At 38.1% G+C, this 23,602-nt stretch overlaps 1 protein-coding gene across 10 annotated transcripts in view; it reads right to left on the reverse strand.

Annotated features, from left to right (window-relative positions):
- The window catches only part of TARBP1 (TAR (HIV-1) RNA binding protein 1), a 65,830-nt gene that overhangs the window by 37,037 nt on the left and 5,191 nt on the right, over nucleotides 1-23,602 (reverse strand). For 9 of the 10 annotated variants that reach the window (XR_009598558.1, XR_009598557.1, XR_009598559.1 and 6 more), the window contains exons 3-12: nucleotides 23,261-23,330; nucleotides 20,987-21,135; nucleotides 19,893-19,945; nucleotides 17,910-18,007; nucleotides 14,842-14,977; nucleotides 14,115-14,211; nucleotides 11,532-11,621; nucleotides 10,204-10,342; nucleotides 4,346-4,445; nucleotides 3,289-3,461 (exon numbers count right to left, since the gene is read on the reverse strand). Coding sequence is in view for 5 of the 10 variants with exons in the window: in XM_027962425.3 (XP_027818226.1) it covers nucleotides 3,289-3,461; nucleotides 4,346-4,445; nucleotides 10,204-10,342; nucleotides 11,532-11,621; nucleotides 14,115-14,211; nucleotides 14,842-14,977; nucleotides 17,910-18,007; nucleotides 19,893-19,945; nucleotides 20,987-21,135; nucleotides 23,261-23,330 (1,105 nt within the window). In the remaining 5 variants the exon portion in view is untranslated. The remainder of the gene's footprint in view (nucleotides 1-3,288; nucleotides 3,462-4,345; nucleotides 4,446-10,203; nucleotides 10,343-11,531; nucleotides 11,622-14,114; nucleotides 14,212-14,841; nucleotides 14,978-17,909; nucleotides 18,008-19,892; nucleotides 19,946-20,986; nucleotides 21,136-23,260; nucleotides 23,331-23,602) is intronic. The other variant, XM_060406715.1, reaches the window with a different exon arrangement.

The following is a 23,602-nucleotide window of genomic DNA, read 5'->3' on the forward strand; positions in this document are numbered from 1 at the left end:
TTTAAAGTGCACATTTTGTTACATATATTTTACCACAATTAAAAAACTAATTAAAACCTAATTTGGGAAGAAAAGTTCAAAGAGACACAAAAGATCAAAGCTAGAAAACAAAAGCAACTCAGGGAAAAAGTAACACTCAGCAAAGAGGATCATACCCACTATTGTGACAAATTCAGCCTGTAGTTAGGACAGAAGTGTGATAAGGGCAGTTACTTGGCCCTCAAATCCCATGGATGGAGGAGCCTGGTAGGCTGCAGTCCTTGCTAAGGGTCGGACACGACTGAGTGACTGCCTTTTCACTTTTCACTTTCATGCACTGGAGAAGGAAATGGCAACCCGATCCAGCGTTCTTGCCTGGAGAATCCCAGGGACGGGGGAGCCTGGTGGGCTGCCGTCTATGGGGTCGCACAGAGTCAGACACGACTGAAGCGACTTAGCATATGATCCAATGAACAAGGGGAGAGTTGCAATGTGACTGATGGTATGTTTCCTCAAATATAAAAACAAACATTGTACAGTTACTGTGTAACCATTGGAACATCATTTATTTAGAGCTTTAAGCTGACAGAGGCAGCAGAGACCATTTCACCAGTTACTAATTAGGCTTTAGTTTATTTTGAAGATTTTAAGACATCTTTTGGGGGAGTTTTAAGTGAAATGGGTTTTCCCACATAAGCCACTATGGCTCATAAGTAGGTGAAAATGTGTCTGCATTTCCCAGGAGTGTGTTTTAATGTTACACATTACACAGCAGATCCAGGCTTAGCCAAGGTCTGCTGCAGAATGTGCTGAAGCACGGAAAATTCAAGTTTTGCTTTTTGGAACTTTCTAGAAATTTTTGCCCTGAATATTTTCAGTCTGTAGTTGGTTTAATCCATAAATATGGAGGGCTGACTTTACCTCGTTATTTCTGACTTTACCATTATGTGTTCATTTATCCTAGGACCTGCAGTTAGTTGCTAGATTATTTACTCATTTATAAAATGAAAATAACTATTTTCCTCTTTCCCTATCAAAGAAATTCTTTCAGGATTTAGATCTATTTTAATTTAATTAAATAAATCTAAATGAGCAGATGTAAGATATTACATATAGGACAGATAAATAAATAAGGTCCTACTGTATAGCACAGAGAACTACATTCAGTGAAAGTGAAGTCGCTCAGTCGTGTCCGACTCTGCAACCCTTGGACTGTAGCCCACCAGGCTCCTCCATCCATGGGACTCCCCAGGCAAGAATACTAGCGTGGGTTGCCTTTTCCTTCTCCAGGGGATCTTCCTGACCCAGGGATTGAACCCAGGTCTCCTGCATTGTAGGCAGACACTTTACTGTCTGAGCCATCACCATAATGAAAAAGAATATTTTAAAAAAGCAAGTGTGTGTATGTGTGTGTATAAATAAATAAATATATATATATATATAAACTGACTTTGCTGTACAGTAGAAATGAATACAACATTGTAAATCAACTAGACTTCAATTAAAAATAAAGTTAACTAAACGAACATGTTTTGCCAGTTATCTGGCAAGCTACTACCTACTACTACTACCTACTACTACCTGCTACCAAAACTAAATTCGGATTTCCTTGGCTCTCACAGTCTAATAAAAGAGACGCACAAGGGGCGATGGGGACTTATATTCTGCAAGTGAGAACACAAAATATGTACACAACTGCTGTGTGCAAAAAACACAGAAACAATTTTCTATTATCGTAAAAGCTGAATACACACACACCCTAAGAACCACTCATTTGGGTCCTGGGGGTACACACACTGGAGAGACACACACACGCTAGAAGAGACATGTAGACAAGTGCTCAAATCAGTACTGTACTAAAAAGCAGTAGACTAAATGCCATCCAGCGTCCAGCAACCTGAGAACACCTAACTGTGGCGTCATCACAGTGGAAGGCAGCACCACAGGGAAAATGAGGAAGCATTTATATGAAAGGACATGGATTAATCTTCGAAGAGCGCTAAGCGAAAAAAGCTAGAGAAGACTTCTTACAGTAGAGCAACATTTCTATAAAGCCTAAAAGCAGGAAAATGAGATACTATATTGTGAGAAAATTGATTTATGTGGTAAAATCATTCTTTAAGTATATAGAAGTGACACAGATAAAAACCAAAATAAGGAGGCAAAAGGCAGAGACTGAGAAGTTATAGGTAAATTCATTCTCAGCAACAGATGCAACGGTGGTGCTTTCACGGATGTATAATTATTTTGCATCATAATTTACATACAACTATCTCATATTCTTGCGTGTATCTTAATATCCCAATAATTTTCCAAAAGGCACCCATGACCCAGTCCTGCACTTGAGGGGACTGAGTCAAGTGCTTTCAACAGTCAAGATGTGTGAAATGAACACAAGTTTATGCCCTTAAAGGAGTAAAATCTTATAAAAAGTTCCTGCTATGTACACAGCATTTGGCTCTGCAATCATTATCAAAAGTATCAGAACGTGGACTCTAGCTTTTATAATACGTCACAAGTCTATATGAAAATCTAACCTTTCAATGTTATCCTCCAGTTTAACCTGATACCAAAGTTTCTCTACAATATTGTTTCCTAAATGGAAAATTTCTAAAATCCCAAATGAAATTGATCAGAAATATGGGAACCAAGGCTTACCCACTGATAATTCTAATATCGATGTCCATGGGTTTTCAAATACTGTTTTACATAAATCTTAGTTTAAGGAAGAAAGTGCTCAGTGCTTCCATCTACCAACAATGTACTTCCTGGATGAAGCATTTTCTACATAGACGTGCTTAGGGACATGTGTGTGACTGCGTGCTCAGTCGTCTCTGACTCTCTGTGACCCCATGGACTGTAGCCCTCCACACTCCGCTGTGCACAAGTAATTATAAAATTACTGCTATTCTCATGCTTTAGTTTACTTTCTGTAACAAGTTACACAGTGTCAATAAGAAATGGATCTTGGCTTAGAAAATATATGAAATAGTGATCATTTTCAATAGTCTGGAAATCAATGAGAACCTACAGAAACAAACAAACAAAGCAAGTAAAAGCAAATGAAGTCCTATTCCATCAATATGGAACCAACAGTGCGCAATGAATGCAAATACTAAAATGTCAGCTCCGGATGGGCAGTCTGCTCCTTCGTCGCTGCCTCCCCAGCACCAACTCAGTAAATGTTTGCTGAATGTATGAAGCTAAAGAAAAAGGTCAGGAATTGCTTCTCATTCTGAGTACCAATGACATACCCTGAGTACCAATGATATACCTGGCAAAACACCGACAGAAACTATTGATCCTCACCATCTCGGGTACCGGAACCTCTCAACAAGCAAGTGTGCAGTAACTTCAACAGCAACTGCAGGCATCTGTCAGTTTTCAGCAAGGGCATGTAGGCATTTGTACCAAACTTCACAAGGGCATCCAGGAGAGGATCTAAGAATATCCTTAATACATTCTGTGTCCTCCGCTTTTCACTAGACATTAAAAGACATGCCCAAATCAAGCATTTCAAAAGGATAAAGAAACTGTCTTCCACCTACAGTTTTGGTTAGCTAAAGATTCCACCAGACGGAATTACTCTTAAGGACGACCTGTTAGGACAGGCCTTTGCACTCATGCTTTCTCAGTGAGTGCAGCAATTCACCGGAGAAGAAAGCACAAGGAACAATGCATGTCCTTGGTTTCGGGCAGAAGTATGAACAAAATCCTAGATCCAATTTATCAGCAAATTAAAATGCTTGCAAATTAAACCTTGCTTCCATATTTCAGAAAAAACAAAACAAATATATACTAGTCAAGGAAATGAGACATATTAACAAAAAAATATAAAGAACTAAAGATTTGTGAGAAACTGTCATAACCAACTTTAGTACTGAAACTTTGTCTAGAAAAGAGATTTACATTATATGCAAAGACACTACCTAAGGAAGCTGCTTTCTGCAATAATTATAATCTGGTGACAATCTGCTCATATTTCTCAAAATATAAATGGGACTGTTTTATCATTATTACTTTATTTTTTAAAATTTACATATTTTATAAAGGGGTAAAATCTAGTAACTGTCTTTACTTAATCTTATGCTAGGACCTTACAACCCATCCTTCTAATATTCTTAAACAAAACCAGTGATTTGTGAATACATAGTTGTGTTTTTAACTTCTGAAGTTTAAAACTCTGGCACTATTAATTTATCGTTAATTTTAAACATTTCTTTAAGTATGATGCCATATTCTAATTTTCTCCTTTAATAAGCTGTGTTAATTCCATACCAATCACTGAAAAGTCTGAATATGGACTATAAACAGGATTAGCCTTTTTTTTAAAAAAAGCTTTTTTTTCACATTTAGAAACACTTACCTATATTGACTCTTCATTCTTTCTACATCTATGGCCAGCAACACCATCATAGCAACAAGCTTAGCTTCAAACCAATCAGGCATACAGCTGTTTTCTCCTCCTTAAATAACAATAGTTAAGGTTTGCAAAGCATTAACAAAATCCTTCAAAGATGATGTTTCAAAAATAAAACAGGTAAATGAATATGTTTTATCAGTATTACATGAGACAAATATAGCTGAGAAGAAATATAGTAGAACGCCCCACAGCATGGTTCATTTTTATACACTTAAGTGTGAACACAGACATCTCTGCATGCCGAGTGCATGCCATGCGCTGGCCTCTAGACCCAGTGGCTCCTATACTCGAGGAATTCACAGTGCAGAAGAGAAGAGCATCATCAGAGAACATACAGAGACTCGTATAGCAGCAAGTGTTCTAAATCGTGCAACTAGAGAGGAAGACAAGGTCGCCCTGAAGAAATGACGATTGGGCTGGGTACAAACGCTAGGAAAGAATGAGGTAGGGGAAGGGAGACACGACCCTTCTGGGTGGAAGGAAGAGCATGTCAAGGCTCTGAAGCAGCAGAGAGCATGCCATATTCCATGTAAAGCTCTGGGGTATAAAGCAGGAGGGAGCACCAAAGATGACCTTACAGGAACCGGCAACAGAGACCAGGGACTTTATAGGCTTGTAAGGGGTTTCTGTCTTCACCCCAAAAGCGAAAGGAAGCCACTAGAGGTCAAAGTGAATGGATACAAAGACGGGGAGGAGAATTATGTAAGATCACAGTTTCTATATTAAACAGATTTTTCTAGGTATAAGGTGGAAAAGAGATTGTAGAGGAAGCTAGATGCAAGGTAACCGGTTAAGAGGCAATTCTGGCATCTTGGATGAAAGGTGAGAGTTCCCTAAAATGGAACTGGAAAGGGGACGGAGTGGATACAGATACAAAGGGTTTGACATCTCAGACTCCTGTCTGAACCTCAGGTGCACTGCTTGTTAGCTATGGGAGCCTGGGACAGCAGACTGTCCTCTCAGAAAGCTTAGGTCATCTTCTATAAAATCAAACTAAATAAACCTGTGACTTTTCTTGGGTTTATTATAAAAATTAAGTAATATATGCAAAGTTTCTAGAACAACTTTTGGAAGAATGTGGTTAAATGATAAAAATCAGTATTTTCCTATTCCTGAAAGCCAGGTAAAGTAAAATAAATCATAGCTAGAGCTCCTTTTCATTCTATCATAAGATGATACTCCTCACCTCAACTTCCAAGAAAGATTTAGTTAATCTAGTTTTCCAGACCAGTGGTTCAAATACTTAAAACATATTTTCAAATATTCTAATATATATTGGGAGTAATTTATTTTGATACAAATTTGTTACACTAGTACAGAAGACAATACTAAAAACACACTTGCACGGAGGATAACTTAGTTTAAAAACACAACAAAAGAATAAACTTTATATTATCCTTTAAAATGTTATAAACACCATTTAGTGGACAAAGCCTTTGACTGTGTGGATCACAATAAACTGTGGAAAATTCTGAAAGAGATGGGAATACCAGACCACCTGACCTGCCTCTTGAGAAACCTGTATGCAGGTCAGGAAGCAACAGTTAGAACTGGACATGGAACAACAGACTGGTTCCAAATAGGAAAAGGAGTACGTCAAGGCTGTATATTGTCACCCTGCTTATTTTTTTAACTTATATGCAGAGTACATCATGAGAAATGCTGGGCTGGAGGAAGCACAAGCTGGAATCAAGATTGCCGGGAGAAATATCAATAACCTCAGATATGCAGATGACACCACCTTTATGGCAGAAAGTGAAGAAGAACTAAAGAGCCTCTTGATGAAAGTGAAAGAGGAAAGTGAAAAAGTTGCCTTAGAGCTCAACATTCAGAAAACTAAGATGATTGCATCCAGTCCCATCACGTCAGGGCAGATAGATGGGGAAACAGTGGAAACAGTGGCTGACTATTTTTCTGGGCTCCAAAATCACTGCAGATGGCAACTGCAGCAATGAAATTAAAAGACACTTACTCCTTGGAAGGAAAGTTATGACCAACCTAGACAGCATATTAAAAAGCAGAGACATTACTTTGTCAACAAAGGTCCATCTAGTCAAGGCCGTGGTTTTTCCAGTGGTCATGTATGGATGTGAGAGCTGGACTATAAAGAAAGCTGAGCACTGAAGAATTGATGCTTTTGAACTGTGGTGTTGGAGAAGATTCTTGAGAGTCCCTTGGACTGCAAGGAGATCCAATCAGTCCATCCTAAAGGAGATCAGTCCTGGGTGTTCATTGGAAGGACTGATGTTGAGGCTGAAACTCCAATACTTTGGCCACCTGATGTGAAGAGCTGACTCATTTGTAAAGACTCTGATGCTGGGAAAGACTGAGGGCAGGAGGAGAAGGGGACGACAGAGGATGAAATGGTTGGATGGCATCACTGACTCGATGGACATGGGTTTGGGTGGACTCCAGGAGCTGGTGATGGACAGGGAGGACTGGCATGCTGCGGTTCATGGGGTCTCAAAGAGACGGACAGGACTGAGCAACTGAACTGAACTGAGCTGAAGAAATGTGTATTTTTAGACAATCTAAATGTTGGTACTTTCCAAAATAATTTAGTAGGTTAAACTTATGTGCTTTTTATAAGAGTGAATTATTGAAACTTGCTCTCTATCATTCTATCATAAGAATGATAAACCCTTTTTACTCACATTAAGTGCTTTGTACCCCACATGTACATATAAAAACTCATTGTTAACAAAGACTAAACTGAAATACCAATACACTATTCAGTTCCTTACATTTTCTAGCAATCATAATGAGATACCTTTTGACCTTCTACAAGGTGGGAGTGGCGTAGGGGTGCTTTTCGAGAATGTTTCCAATCACAGTGGCACTTTTTGAAGTCCTAAACAATTTTTCACTTTGGATCAGTGAAAGGGAAGGAATAAATTTCACTTTGGATAAGTGAAAGGGATAACTGAAAGGGAATCAGAAGTTCAGTGGATTTTTAAAGATGCCTGATTGTAAGGAGAGTCACAGGATTAGGTCAATAACAACAGAGTGCCTGACTACTCCAGTGGAGGACATTCTAGCAGCGATTTTTGCTGTAGGGCTGCTTCCCGAGTCCTCTACTGCCATATTAAGAGAAACCCAGGCTACCGAACAACGGGTCTCAAACCTCAGCATGTGGTTTAGAATTCCCCCTGAGAGCCTCTTAAAATACAGAGGGTAAACCCCACACCCAGAGTTTGTTTCAGCAGGTGCGGGATAGAGTTTGAGAATTTGCAGTTCTAAACAGTTTCCAGGTGATGCTGATATTGCTGGTCTGGAAATCATGCCCTGAGAACCAATGGCAAAGAATTCTTTACACCTTCTCCCCCTTCTCTCACTGAGGCTGGAAAAGTATAGGCAAGAATGGTTTTAAAGAAACAAAAGGTCACTGGCTATCTTTGGTCATCGTAATGCAGGTTAACCCTGAATTATCAGTCAAATTTTGCTACTACGAATTCTAAAAACTGACTGTAATTCTAGAAAATGCAAGCTAGTGTCAGAAAGCGTGTCAAGGTGGTCTGTGGATGCAGAGAACAGGAAGAAGCAGGAGCCACGGGTGACCAAGAGGCATGAAGACACTGGGGAGTGACGGCTATGTTCATTATGTTGCTATGCTAATGGTTTCATAAGCAATACACAGAGGTCAAACCCATCATACTGTATAAAGTTTAAATATGTGCAATTAATGTATGTCAATTATATATTAAAGCTGTTTCTAAAACTGGTTGTACAGCTGTAGTATATACTACTTTGGGATCTTTCCTCAGGTACCTTGGTTACATTTTAAGTAGGCACCCTTTCTGATGAACTGTGTAAGTATAAAATTTCTTCAATATATTTCACTCTTTGGTTGATTTCAACAATTCCAAGCTCTGACACACTGTTACTGCTGTTTGCAAACTGTCTCACTTTCTCTGATTCAGAAACCCTGCTCTGAAAGTGCTCCAGCATTTTTGCCCATTGACGATGCTGGTTTTGTGTGGTTTCTGTTGTTGCTGCATTGCTTTGTTACATATCATATATATGATACGGTACATATATAGCTACCAAATATATATCCATCCTCTCTTAACCACCCCTTCACCATTCCAACCTGGGCTCCATACTACAGACAGACACTGGTGGAGGTCTATCTACTTTCAAGCTTCCTGGATGTAACTTCATCCAAGCCTTGCAGGATACGCCTCCCTTTCCACCTTAATTTCTGTTCACCTCATCCAGTGACCTCTCCTAATCCCCCACAGGTCTACAAGTTCTGATCAGTAGCCCCGACCCTGGGGCCCCATCCCAGTGCTCATGGCTTTCAGGGCATCGTATTAAGATTAGGTGTTTACTTATCAATTCCCTTGTTGGCCTATGTTCTCTGAGGGTAGAGGACATATCTTTTATCTCTGTAACTCCAGTGTCTGGCACTTCGAAAACACTTGACATACAGTTGCTGAATAATCAGTGTAAAATCTATCTGTACTGATCATATGAAACCCAAAGAAAAAAACTACTTTAGGTGTAGAATTTGATTAAAAGATGTTTGAGCTGATGATTTTAATAAAAACAAATCTGAGTGTTATAAGTATTTTATGCTCAAAAATTCAAGCTAAATCATGTTTGCTTTGGAATTTATTGCCTTGTTCTGAAAACTGCCCAGTAATTGTTAATCAAACTGAAATTTTATAAAGACACTTAGCCAAGGGCATTAAGAGTCAAACAAAATATTACACATACACACACACACGCCTCCTTTGCACTTGAGATCAGTTTTTTAAAAACTTATATTAAACAGTTTAAGTCCCAGAAATGTTAAGGAAGAAACTCTAAAAATCTTATTTTATCCAATTCTGAATGATTTAATCAGACCTGATGCTGTTATAGACTGAGTTTTAAGACAAGTTATATAGATATTTCAGGGAGTTTAATCTATGCTCCCTCCAATAGGAACTAAAATTTATTTACTTTTTATAGGCCTAACAACAGAACCTTCCAAGTAACAGTAAATTTACTGACAATAGAGACAATAAAACACAAAAGCAAAACGTTCCAGAAAGGACAAACAGATAAACTCATGCATTTTGGAAGGATAATTATCTGATCATTTAAGATCTATTCCATAATCAGATTAGAGAAGTCAGGAGATAAAAATGACTTGGTCTGAGACAAAGCTAGGAAATTGAAGACACGTTAAATTCAAAGACGCAATTTACTCAAATTATCACTAATGACTTTAATGATGAGGAAGCGTTAGAAATGTAGAAAGAATCCTAATTAATGAATCTACTCAGAGTTCTTCCCTCACTCAGTGCGTTTGATCTTTTGCTAAGTATCTGGTGAAAAAAAAAAGAAACTAACAAAACCATTCTTTCAAATACAATTTTTCTCTAAAACTACTTTTCATAATCAGCTGACACTAAATGTAATGCTTTGAAAACAAACAAAAGATAAACAGATTTATCTGCAAATATTTCCACTACAGAGGCTCTAAACACACATCTGCTAAATCTAGCTGACAAAGACTCAGTAATTGTAGAATAAATTAATAAATTTATTTGTGCTCAATTCCTTCTCAGACAACTTACTAGTTTCTCAGAACATTTAAGATGGTTTAAAATCTCAAGTTCTAGAAGAGATAAAGTGCAAGTTAGGAAACAATATTTTTACATAACGTTTATTCACGTTACTTGGCTGAAATATAAATTTGACATCTGTAAATCAGCATATATTTGGCATATATTTTCAATTTGAAAAACCAGTAGAAAGTTCTTAGAAAATGTTTTGGTTACATCAGTCCGTAAAAATGATCTCAGACTTACCTTCCCAGGCAGGTGACCTAATATACTCTTGCACTAGGTTCCTGACGTAAGCATTTAAAGAAGTCTCGTGAAGTCCAATGGAGCTACAAGTTGAGGACTGCTTGAAATAGCTTTCGTTAATACGCAACCAATCACAGAGCTGAAAAAGAAAACAGTTATCACTTATTTTGAAAGTCTAACTGAACAAAGGGCTTCTAATTTCCCTAATTAATTTTCTTTCTTCCACAATAAACTGAATTTAGGTAACTGAACACAACAAAGTAACAGGATGTTTATTGTCATGATTGAGCTTCACACACAGTTCATACAGAAAAAAATGTTTGCATGCATGTATGTATGTGAGTATATTCACATACGTGTGTGAATGTTTTCTAAACTCCTCAAAGAACTTATAAGCTTCATTAACAGGCAAGAATTTTTAAAGCATCTAATATAAAATGTACATTTTGATAAAGTGTTGTAAAGAACATCTCTAGGAATAATAACACCTTATGTAAAACAAATTACAACCTTAAAATGCATTTCGTCTTCATATACTAAAACAAGGATTTATTTTTGAGAGAATGTAGAATTTGAAATGTGAGTTATAAGGAAAGCTCCTACCCTCCTTGCAAGTTTATTTTCTATCATATGTGCATTTTAAAATATAGTTGATCCTTGAACAACGTGGGTTTTCACTGCAGGTCCACTTACACGTGGATTTTTTTCAATAGTGAATACTACGGCATTTAACGATCCATGGTTGTATGGGTCCTGACACAGCAGAATCATGGATATGGAAGGCAGTTTCTTAAAAAAACTAAACATATGCTCATTACACAATCTAGAAACCATGTTCCTTGAAACCGATGCAAATGAGTTTAAAAGTTATGGTGACACAAAAATCTGTATGCAAATGTTTATACCAACTTTACTCATAATCGCCAGGACTTTTCTCCATCCACTGCAAGACACTTAGGGTTTCATGATGAGCGAGATGCAAGAAGTCAGAAGAATTACAGATCACCGAAATGCCAGGGTTGGGAACCCGAGTAGATGTCTGTGTCACTGTCCTCGAGTCTAACATCGTCAGTACTTTCAGCACTCTCATCTGCAGTCGAGATCTGCCCACTAACACTATCTTCTCTAGAACAGTTCCATCTCTGTTCACTTTGTCTCCCACTTCCCCAAAGGAATTCTAACAGCATTATTGGTTAGGTCCACTCAAAGCAAATAAACTTTTTTTAAAAACCTCTGTTGACAGGTAACAAGAAAAGCCAGTAGTGAATTCGACAAGAAGCCATTTTTCACAAAGTTTTCAAAGACCTTATCATCATTTTCAGTCTCACCTCCATCCACAGTGAAGTTCCTCTTCCTAATGACTCCTCTTGTCTCACTGACATGAGAAAAGTTGAGATGTCAGAGAGTGACACTTTCTCCTGTGGGCAGGGCAGTTTTAAAAAATTACTCATTGAAAAATGTTTAACTGAATGAACATCACTATAAAACCAATCTAGCATATTATTTAAAGTAGAATACTATTAGTTAAATCAAGAGCTATATTTTTAAAAAGGAAATATTCAACTTTCAAAATGAAGAGTTTGATTATAAACAGCTAACCGTTATATAAAATGAAAGACTACTTTATAAACCTATTTTCCTTAAAATCGAGATTACTATCTCTGAGATAAGGTAGTATAATCTAAAAGCAAAAACCAGAAACATCCTATAAGAAATTACTTATTATTTACACCAAAAGTGAATCTTTGTTTTTCAAATCCACAAAAACTACCCTCAGCCTTCAGAAAACCACCCAAATCTTTTTATTCTCTTAAGGTCACACATCTCCAATTAAGACACCCTGCTCTAAGTCTAGGAGAAGGCAATGGCACCCCACTCCAGTACTCTTGCCTGGAAAATCCCATGGATGGAGGAGCCTGGTAGGCTGCAGTCCGTGGGTCGCTAAGAGTCGGACACAACTGAGCGACTTCACTTTCACTTTTCACTTTCATGCACTGGACAAGGAAATGGCAACCCACTCCAGGATTCTTGCCTGGAGAATCCCAGGGATGGGGTTGTACAGAGTCAGACACGACTGAAGCGACTTAGCAGCAGCAGCAGCTCTAAGACTGGGGTTGGCAAAGTTACTCACAGCCTGTTTTGTGAGTAAAGTTTTACTAGGACACAGTCATGCCCCCTTATTTGTAAATGGTCTATGGTTGCTTTTGAGTAGCTGTAATAGAGATCAAATTGCCAACATCCGCTGGATCATCAAAAAAGCAAGAGAGTTCCAGAAAAACATCTATTTCTGCTTTATTGACTACGCTAAAGCCTTTGACTGTATGGATCACAAGAAACTGTGGAAAATTCTGAAAGAGATGGGAATACCAGACCACCTGACCTACCTCTTGAGAAACCTGTATGTAGGTCAGGAAGCAACAGTTGGAACTGGATATGGAACAACAGACTGGTTCCAAATAGGAAAAGGAGTATGTCAAGGCTGTATATTGTCACCCTGCTTATTTAACTTATATGCAGAGTACATCATGAGAAATGCTGGGCTGGAGGAAGCACAAGCTGGAATCAAGATTTCCGGGAGAAATATCAATAACCTCAGATATGCAGATGACACCACCCTTATGGCAGAAAGTGAAGAAGAACTAAAGAGCCTCTTGATGAAAGTGAAAGAGGAGAGTGAAAAAGTTGGCTTAAAGCTCAACATTCAGAAAACTAAGATCAAAACTAAGATCTGACCCAAAATCACTGCAGATGGTGATTGCAGCCATGAAATTAAAAGATGCTTACTCCTTGGAAGAAGAGTTATGACCAACCTAGACAGCATATTAAAAAGTAGAGACATTACTTTGTCAACAAAAGTTCATCTAGTCAAGGCCATGGTTTTTCCAGTGGTCATGTATGGATGTGAGAGCTGGACTATAAAGAAAGCTGAGCACTGAAGAATTGATGCTTTTGAACTGTAGTGTTGGAGAAGACTCTTGAGAGTCCCTTGGACTGCAAGGAGATCCAACCAGTCCATCCTAAAGGAGATCAGTCCTGGGCGTTCACTGTAAGGACTGATCAGTCCTGGGCGTTCACTGTTGAGGCTGAAACTCCAATACTTTGGCCACCTGATGCGAAAAGCTGACTCATTTGTAAAGACCCTGATGCTGCGAAAGATTGAGGGCAGGATGAGAAGGGGACGACAGAGGATGAGATGGCTGGATGGCATCATTGACTTGATGGACATAAGTTTGAGTGAACTCTGGGAGTTGGTGATGGACAAGGAGGCCTGGCGTGCTGCAGCTCATGGGGTCGCAGAGTCAGACACAACTGAGCGACTGAACTGAACTGAACTGAATAGAAACTGTATGACTCAAAAAACCTAAAATATACCAAGCCAGCCTTTCACAAAAATGTCTGCTGACCCCTGTTCTCAACAATAGTGTGTTACTGGAGCTCCGTGAAAAACAGAATAAGGATGTTCTTTGAAAGTCAAGTTCCTGGAAGATGTGCGGAAAAAAATACAGAGGAAACCAGGTGAAAGCTTCTAAGAATGGTCTCTCAGTATGGTCACGAGCTTCCCTACCAACAGGTAAAATGCCTACCAGAAGGGCTCTTTAGAGAACCAGTGCCCAGTGTTTTCATTGGGGAACTGGTCACACAGATGCCCTGCGCACGGCTCCTACAACTTCAGAGCCCCAGAAGGAAAGCAGTTGTTCAGTGAAGATCACCCTGTTTTCATGAGCCCTGCAGGCACGATACTGGGATGTTGGGAGCCCTCAGGTCCCAGATGCCAGCCAAGAGCCAATCTTATGAACAGGGCTTTCTAATGACAGCATCACAGGGCTGCCGTGTAGACTTTTTAACGAACTCCTGCTCACTGAGAAAGACTCTCGAACTGAAGTTAACGTGAGTAAGAAAGATCAGCTTACCACGTCTACCAGATTCATGGTGGCCTGCAGGAGATAGCACTGCGCCGCCCCTCTCAGCAGGATCTGATGTGTGATCATGGTGCACTGCAGAACGTCCCTGACGGGGGGAAAAACACACGCACTCCCGTGGGCTCAGAGAATACCGCAGTCATCTGTAGTTACTGACAACTCGGCTTATAATATCTACACTTTCTGATGCAGAAAGTCAGTCAGGAGAGCTGCAAAGCTATTAAATACGTAAGGCCTCTAGTAGAGTGCAATTTTAATATGGAAAAGAATCTTAAAAAACTAACAAGACACGTTCAAGGCACATTTTTGGAAATAATTGGTAATCAATATTGATATTTAATAAAAACACTGGCCTTATTTTTAAAGTGGTCAAAATCCAACAGTATATATTACGGCATTTATTAACATTTACATTAGTAATTCATAAAACAAAGGTTAAGTGCAGCCGCATGCAGGACCTCAGTTCTCCACCCAGGGACTGAACCTGTGCCCCCTGCAGTCCAAGTGTGGAGTCTTAACCGCTGGACCACCAGGGAAATCCCCATGAATAGATTTTTTTTTAATTTGCTTTCTGCTTCTATAAAATTAAGAGTGCAAAATCAGAATGCCAATATTAACTAAAACCACTCACCATGGATTAAAGCAGAAGAGAAAACTTAATTTACTAAGGAGAGTTATGACAAATAACCACATACGAATATACACAAGAGTAAATTACCTGAGGGCAAGAAGTCCTTCTATACCCAGGGCTTTACATCGTGGGATGTTTGCCAAAGCCTTAGATAAAAACAAAATGGGAACAGCACACCAATGTCTGCTTGTCATCCTCTGAATAAATTTTAACAGGAAACTACCTGAAAGAAAAAGTTTTAAGACATCATTGTTGCTACCAAGCACATGAGAAGATGCTCAAATCATCAGACACTACACAGGGAAATGCGAATAAAACCATAATGAGATACAACGTCACACCCGCTAGGATGGCTCTGATCAAAAGGACAGATGATAACAAGTGTTAACAGGATGTGGAGGCACTAAAGTCTCAGACATTCCTGGTGAGAATGAAAATGGTGCAGTCAGTGTGGAAAACAGTTTAGTAGCTCCTCTAAAAGTTAAAAACGGAGTTACCATATTGCCCAATAATTCCACCCGTAGGTATATAATTAAGAGAAGTGAAAGATTATATTCATATAAAAACTTGTATATGAATAGTAACAGGAGTAATTCATATTAGTAGTTAAAAGTAGAAACAATCCAAATATCTACTGATGAATGGATAAACAGAATGTGAAGTATCTATAATATTATTACATTATTATTCAGCTACAAAAAGGAATGATACATGTTATAATATAGGTGAATCTTAAAACATTACACTAAGCAAAAAGAAACCAGACATAAAATAAAAGACCATATATTATATGATTCTTTTTATATGAAATGTTTAGAATAAGCAAATCTAGACAGAAAATAAACTAGTGTCTGACAGGAGCTGGGGAGACGGAAAATGAGACGATCACTTATGGGCATGGAGTTTCTTTTGGGGATAATGAAAATATTCTGAAATTAGTGGTGATGGTTGTACAAATTTGTGAATATACTAAAAACCACTGAACTGAACAATTTAAAAGGGTAAATTTTATGGTGTGTGAATTATATCTCAATAAAGCTGATAAAAAAAAACCAATGTTATTTCAAATTCATTCCCTTTTAGTAAGATGAGTATTCCAATATACTGTACATACTCTGATAACAAGTGTTTTTTATATATATATATTTTTTCTTTCTTAAGTTAAGGTAAAAGATACATTTTTTACTGTTGGAAACCATTCTTTTGTTGGAGATGTTAAAGAAAAAAACCATTGGTATCTGGCCTCTGGAATCTGCAAACAGTAATATTAGCTCTTTCTCACAGGCTATTTCTTACCTACACTACAATTACTTTAACTATTTTGAGATACACAAGGATGGTGCTCTATCCCGCTTTCTCTGCTAATATGTGATGTCTTAAGGGTCTTTAAGTCACATATTCAATGAAAATGTCTGTTTCCTCAGATCATCATTGTAGAAATCTTTTGAGAAATCACTTTTAAGAAATCCTTGGACAATCCTGAAAGGATATGACATGTATTTTGTATTTCCCAACATGCCTAGCCCAAAACCACGTATGCTTAATATATTCACTGGGAATCACTGACAGAAAAAAATTACAAAGTAAAACCTATAAGTAGACAGTTTTCTTGCCCTCATTCTTGCTGGACTATTTAAGTTTCCATCTTTTGCTTAATGCCTCTCTCAAGACACAAGGAAGATGGCAACTGTCAAGCTTCTATTTCTCACTCACTCAGCACATTAACAAGGGTCTGTCATGCGTGTGGTACAACCACAAACACCAGGCTCTCAGACTCTGCGGGGTGCTGACCACCACCACCTCACTCACACTGTGATATACACACAGGATGCGCCCACATGGTCAGAAAATTAATCCCCAGGCTATAAACTTCCAAACTCCAGCAAACTAAAGAATGGCTCCGGCAGCTACCTTCTCCACTCTAACTTTTTTAAAAGTAACCAAAACAATCAAATTTCTATAAATCTAAGGTTGCGATATACAGATGGCCATCTTTTCCCTTTCCTTCCTGACTTTTGAATACATATTACCATTGGTCATTGTTCATCCTATATGCAGATTAAATATTAATACAAAAGGAAAAAATATATATATTTCATGGCCAGGGTCACTTTCTACATCACAAAGCCTAGAATGAAGAAAAGGCTTAGCAGGGTATATCCTGCTACTCAGCAAACAAAACAACACTGGTTCCATGCTTTGCTTACCAACAGAGCTCATCAGAAAGAAACACACATCTCCAATCCGAAGAAGTGGGACATTTCTAAGATACGAGGTCTTATAAAAAGTTTTTTTTCTTTTTTAATCTTTCTAAGTCAGTATGTATAAGGCAACAATTTTGACACAATGGATATTCAGTTTATAACTTTTTCCTAAGCCTAGGTTCCTTTTTTCTTTGACTTTTTTTTGCTAATTTTTGAAACTGAATATAGATACTTAGAAAGAATAGCAAACTGCAGTAAATATTCCATAATCGCTTCCATGCTACAGATTCCAATACTGGTACCATGCTATATACAAAGGTGAAAGTGTGTACTCAATTTCAATGGACACTTGTATAATTCTGACAAAATTTGCATTATCCTGAAAAAAAGGAACTAGTTTGACAATACTGATTATAACAGTCCTAGGACTCTCCTCAGAGAAGGCAACGGCACCCCACTCCAGTGCTCTTGCCTGGAAAATCCCATGGACGGAGGAGCCTGGTAGGCTGCAGTCCATGGGGTTGCTAAGGGTCGGATATGACTGAGCGACTTCACTTTCACTTTTCACTTTCATGCATTGGAGAAGGCAATGGCACCCCACTCCAGTACTCTTGCCTAGAAAATCCCATGGACGGAGGAGCCTGGTAGGCTGCAGTCCATGGGGTCGTTAAGAGTCGGGCATGACTGAGAGACTTCACTTTCACTTTTCACTTTCATGCATCGGAGAAGGAAATGGCAACCCACTCCAGTATTCCTGCCTGGAGAATCCCAGGGGCAGAGAAGCCTGGTGGGCTGCCATCTGTGGAGTCGCACAGAGTCGGACACAACTGAAGCGACTTAACAGCAGCAACAGCAGGACTCTCCTAGAAGGATGGTGCTTATAATCAACATTCTAAAAATTTTTTTAATTTAAGCTAGTAAGTTAAAAAGAAATTCTTTACTGATACATACTCTTTATTTCTTCTGGAAGAAAAGAAATATAAGTGACTAAAAACTTCTGTAATTTCAGTCCCAGTGGAGAAACACTTCCTATCAGCTGGCCTGGGGACCTATAGACAAAGGGGGTTAAAAAACAAATATATAAAATCTACTGACAATTAAGCATACTGAAACTAAGTGCAATATGGCTTAAATGTCTTTCAACAATAAAACCATCTTTTTCTGAACCTGCATTTTATTTTTCAGTAAAATCTTAAGAATCACTCCGATTACAAAAACATCAGGATATTACTGAAAAACTGACATGAGTTAGTAATGGGTTATACTAAGCAGGCATAGATCTCCTTTTTATGACACTTTTTCTGACACATATGCATCAACCTTCCCAAATAGTATCATTTTAAGAAAAGTCTAGAAATGGTAATTTTAAATTATATTTTATTATTTCTAACACATACTCCAATGATTTAATACCTTTAAGTATTAAGAAAAAGACATATGTTAGTAATAAACTGCTTTTGCAAAAGCATTTGATTGCTAACACCTACTAAAGACACTTTTATTTTTGTTTATTTTGCTTCTGCCAGGAACATTATCTGTTAACTGAACACACTAGTGTGGGAGGAAACTGAAGGCATTTCATAATAAATGTGTTTGTCAACTCTCAGAAACCACCAAGTTGGTTTTACTGCTCTCCAGCTGTCTGCTTCAGAAAACTATTCAATAGTAATGAGTTATTTGAAAAATAAAAATTATTGGCAAATCAAGCATTGATATGCTTTTTTGATATTAAATAGAACTGAATATTAATATAACTTAGCACAGGTTGATTTAAAATTTTTAAAGAAGTTGACTGTCAGAGTACTTTCTATCAGAAAAGCAAAAGTGAAAGTGTTAGTTACTGAGTCGTGTCCAACTCTTTTGTGACCCCATGGACTGAAGCCCTCCAGGTTTCTCTGTCCATGGTTTTTCCCAGGCAAGAATACTGGAGTGGGTTGCCATTTCCTTCTCCAGGAGATCTTCCCGACCCAGGGATTAAACCTGGGTCTCCTGCACTTCAGGCGGATCCTTTACCTCTGAGCCAGCCACCAGGGTGGGTTGCTCTATTAGAGGTATATCAAACAAAAGACTAGCAAGTATAAACTTAGTCATCAGAATTAGAAATATTAATACAACATAATTTCAAAAGCAAGGGAAATTTTTAAAGATACAATTCAAGAGTACAGATAAAGCTCAAAAAATGAGGAAAGGCATAATGATGACACTCTTCTCAGTATCAAGCTTGATGAAGCATAAAGGTATTAAATAAGCAACATGTAGTAGAGAACGGCCTCCACCATCTGATATGGAAAGGGAAAAGTTAGAATGAACCTTGTGGTAGTGGACTAGAAATGAGCATACTGATGTGAACAGATGGTTTTTAATATGGATGGATGGACAGATACTGAAATACAGATGGGTGAGTCTGCTCAACAGACAGAGCTAAGGAACAGACATACACAGAGATGCGAGACACATATACATACATAAAGATGACAATTAAACAAATCCGGTAAAACATTATCGTTTAGGGAATGTGGATAAAAGGTAAGTCAGAATTCTCTGTATTATTTTCACAACTTTTCTATAAAACTGAAAGTTAGAAGAAAGGAAAAAAAAGTGCCAAGTGTTGCTTAGCCAAAGCCACCATAAATTCCAGGAGGGCAGAAGTCAGAAAGTCCCTATGTGAGGTGTCCTTCCCTAAAACCCAAGAAAGGATGGGTTCAGAGTGGGAAAGAAAAGAAAAAGAGAAACACCAGATACAATTACTAGAAGGTCAAGAAGAATCACAAACCCAGAAGGGACAACATGGTAAGAAAAAGCTGAATGTCTATGAGGCAACATATATTCATCCACCAAATGCATTTTTAACAATCTGGTCATATTTCATAACCAAGTTAAATTTATAACCAAATACATATTACTACATTGCTGCTAAATAAAATGCATGTTTACCTGCTATACAGAGAGCTCTCTGAAAGTGCATCCATTAATGGTCCAATGATAAACTAAAAAAAAAAAAGGAAAAAAAAATCTGACATTAACCTGTAACTGTAATTTTGAAAAGTCAACTTGCCCTAACTCTACATCCTATGCAGGGCTACTGAAGAGCTGTTATAAGCAATCTCTTATGCTGCAGGCTGATTTATGATAGCCTTGGAGGATACCTTAATCCCAGGTGTCAAACCAAACTTTCCAACCTGATAAAAATGTATGGAATACTAAGAGAGCAGGTGCTGTGCTGAGAAGGAAGAAAGGAATCCAAAGAAGGGACACATGGTAGAAAATAAAGGTAGTGACTGGTGAAAAACAGAAAGATACCCAAGAGAAAATTTAAGCCCCTATGCCTGGACGATAAATGGGGAAAAGTGTATCTTCGAAAACATTAGTAGACAAAAGTGTGCTTTCAGGAAGTGCAAGAAGGCTAGGAGAATGTAGAAAAAGGATGCCTACTAAAACACTGTACATGTACTTGGATAATTAGGGACGTTTAGGTTACCTCTAAATGAGAGGTAAATTACTGTTCCTAAGTCTATGATCATTCAACTCACGTCATCATAATAAGACTTAAAATCACAGCTATAATTCTCACAGGGTCATCACTTTGTGTGATTGCTGACAAGTGGAAGTACACATTCTAATAACATAGCTCAAGAGGCAACCCCTGCTCAGTACAGCACGATAGTAATTCACTGACTCAGAATCGGAGGAGCAGCATCACTAGACAAAGAGCAATAAGTCAGTGCTTCAGGACCATGGAGAGAGTACCACTAACACACTCCTAATCCAGGGCTCATGCCGCTGACTTCTGTTTAGGATAACAAAGGACTACTTTTCATCACGGTGATGATGCAGGCAGCCTGTCGACAACGCCCAAGTACAAGAGCCTAGTTTAGAGATATAGGGTTTGTTTTCAGCAAATCTCTGAAGTTTTATCTGCGATTTTCAAGCCCCAGGATATGCTTTTGAAGATCACATAAGATATAACACATGCCTTCACCTCTTATCTTCTGACAGAGGGAACGAGGGAAGGGAGAGGGTGCCATTACCTCAGAAATTTCTGGTGAAAATGGAAGAATCCTTGTTTCATACAGTTCCAAAAAATGGGTAACACCTTCTTTAGTCAGGATTTTATTTTCACTTTCAAACATTCTTTTATAAATGCACAGATGCCAGGATGGGTGAAAGAGCCAGCATCCTGTGAAAATAAACACCCAAAGTTGACTTTGATTCTCACACATGGCTCCACACAGACTATGTATTCATAAATAAACACACACACAAACACATTAACTTCATTACAACAATCACGTTCAAAGGCGTTTAACTACTGATTAACCAAAATCACTTCAGTATTCCATTTTCCATTTTCAGTTTCATTTAGAAAGACTGCAAGCGGATGTCACGGTGACTACAGTGTACAGAATTAAATATGACTCCACACACACAGGTTAGAACTTTAGGTTTGGGGTGATTTCAACCAATTCTCTCATCTTACTTCAATCTATTTTTCATCTGAAACTGTCCCTCCTCTGTTTAAAACCCTTGAGTGGCTTCTCAAAACTCAGAATAAAATCCAAACCAGGCATGACACTGCCCCTGACAACTGCTCCAGCCTCAGGCCACCCCTCCCGCACCACAAAGCTGTGCCTCGCTAGGCGGGCGCTCTAGCCCATGGGGCCGCTCGCATCTCAGGGCTTCTGCACCCAGAGCTCTCTGCTCCACTGAGTCAGTCCTAAGGCAGGCCTTGGCTGGCTCGCCTCACCAAGGTATGGCCTTACTAGTATTCCATTCCCGTCATTTTTCTGTTGTCTGTCTAGAACTTTATAATCAAAACCATTTTTTCCTGGAAAACAGACCAAAACTCAAGTGAAAAATAGTTCTTCTGTCTCACCACTTTACCCCAGTGCTCAGTATGTACTGGACACTAAGTATGCATCTATTAAGTAAATACATGAATGAGTGATAAACAAAAAATGAAATAATTAGGTACCTTAGAGATACTTTTAACTCTTTTCAAATATCCTTAATATTTTTAGGAAAAAAATTCAGCATTTTAAACTCATGGCATTCTATAAATAAATCAGTCCCTTTCTGTGTGTTATTTACATCAAGATGCTTGTTCAATTCTTTGGCAGTGGTAATTTTTCAAAATCTGTCACTGCTATTTGATTTGTTTTGCCGAGAGCTGTGGGCAAAATGTGGTAATAAGAGAATCATTTTAACAGTAAATGCGTAAGTGAAGTCACAACAGGATTTAATTAAATTCTAGCCCCAGGTGGGACTATAGATTCTTATGGTCTGTGAAAAACTCCAGTGTATCAGAAAACAACCATAGCAATCAGCTGAATCAAGCTCAGTTCCTAAGGGGTCACACTATTAAAGTTGTCATTATCTAAAGCAGGCACCGAAACCCATTTACCTAGGTTAACTCTCATGTGTAAACACGATAATGCAGCATTTCATCATTCTTATGAATACAAAACAGTTAGCCTGCATTTAGCTGTCTCATTTATCTAAACTTAATTTCGTAAGATAATTTTAGGAAGCTCCATTTTCATTTTATTTCTCCTGAAAAGCCCTCATAATATAGTACTGATTAAGGACTTAAAAACTATATTTAAAATAGTGTCTTAGAATTCTCCCTTCCCCCGAAGTCCAACCTACAGAACAATGGCTGAAACGCTAAGAAAACAACTCTAACAATGAAACAGATATATTAAGAGAACAAAGCTGGAAAGCAGTTAGAATATATAATATCAAACAATGCTTATTAAAAAATGAATAATACACCATACATAAAACATTACCAAAGAGTCCTTATCTTTTAAGGATATATACTGAAATAATTAGAGATGAAATGATAATGCTAGGAATGTGCTTCAAAATCATTTGATGGAGAGTGAGCAAGTGAGGCCACATGCAATGTAAGACAGGAACTGGCCACAAGTTGATCAGTGCAGAAGCTAGGTGATAGGGTGCATCATACAAACTCCTCTCCTTCTGTATGAAATTTTCCGTAATCATAAGTTTATAAAATTACCATGCCTCTAAATTATAGAAAACTCTGCAGCCATTTAAAATTAAATTCTCAAAGACTATTTAAGGACACAGGTAAGTGCACTTTGGATATACTGCTGAGTCAGAAAAAAGCATTATGAACAATCAATCCACAAGGTATATATCTGGAATATTAGCAGCTGTCTCCTGGTAGCACCGAATTTATATATTCATACAACATTCTCCACAATGAACAAGAATTAGTTATAAAATAAGGGGGAAAATGATGTGTCATAAAAAATCAAAATAAAAGCAACCATTACCATTTTCCTCTGACACTGCATATTCAAACAGACTGTTTAGCTTTGGTAAAACTGGCATTATAACATGTATCTGAAAACAAAAGCAAAAAGCCATAGGAAATGAAAATTCACCTTTAAAAACCAAAGTATTGTTATATATTTATATAAGTCACTCTTCTGTTCCTCCCTCCACAACCTCCACCCTCCCTGACCCCACCACACCCACGTAAAAAAATACGCAGAAGGTGCCTGATTTTTCCATTTTTCTAATCATACAAATTCAAGACTGAGTATGGCAAAGCTAATAAATAGAGTATAGAACATAGAATAGTTAGAATATAGTTAGAATTCTATATTCTATAG

Source organism: Ovis aries, chromosome 25 (assembly GCF_016772045.2).
Source record: "Ovis aries strain OAR_USU_Benz2616 breed Rambouillet chromosome 25, ARS-UI_Ramb_v3.0, whole genome shotgun sequence".
Taxonomy (NCBI): Eukaryota; Metazoa; Chordata; class Mammalia; order Artiodactyla; family Bovidae; genus Ovis; species Ovis aries.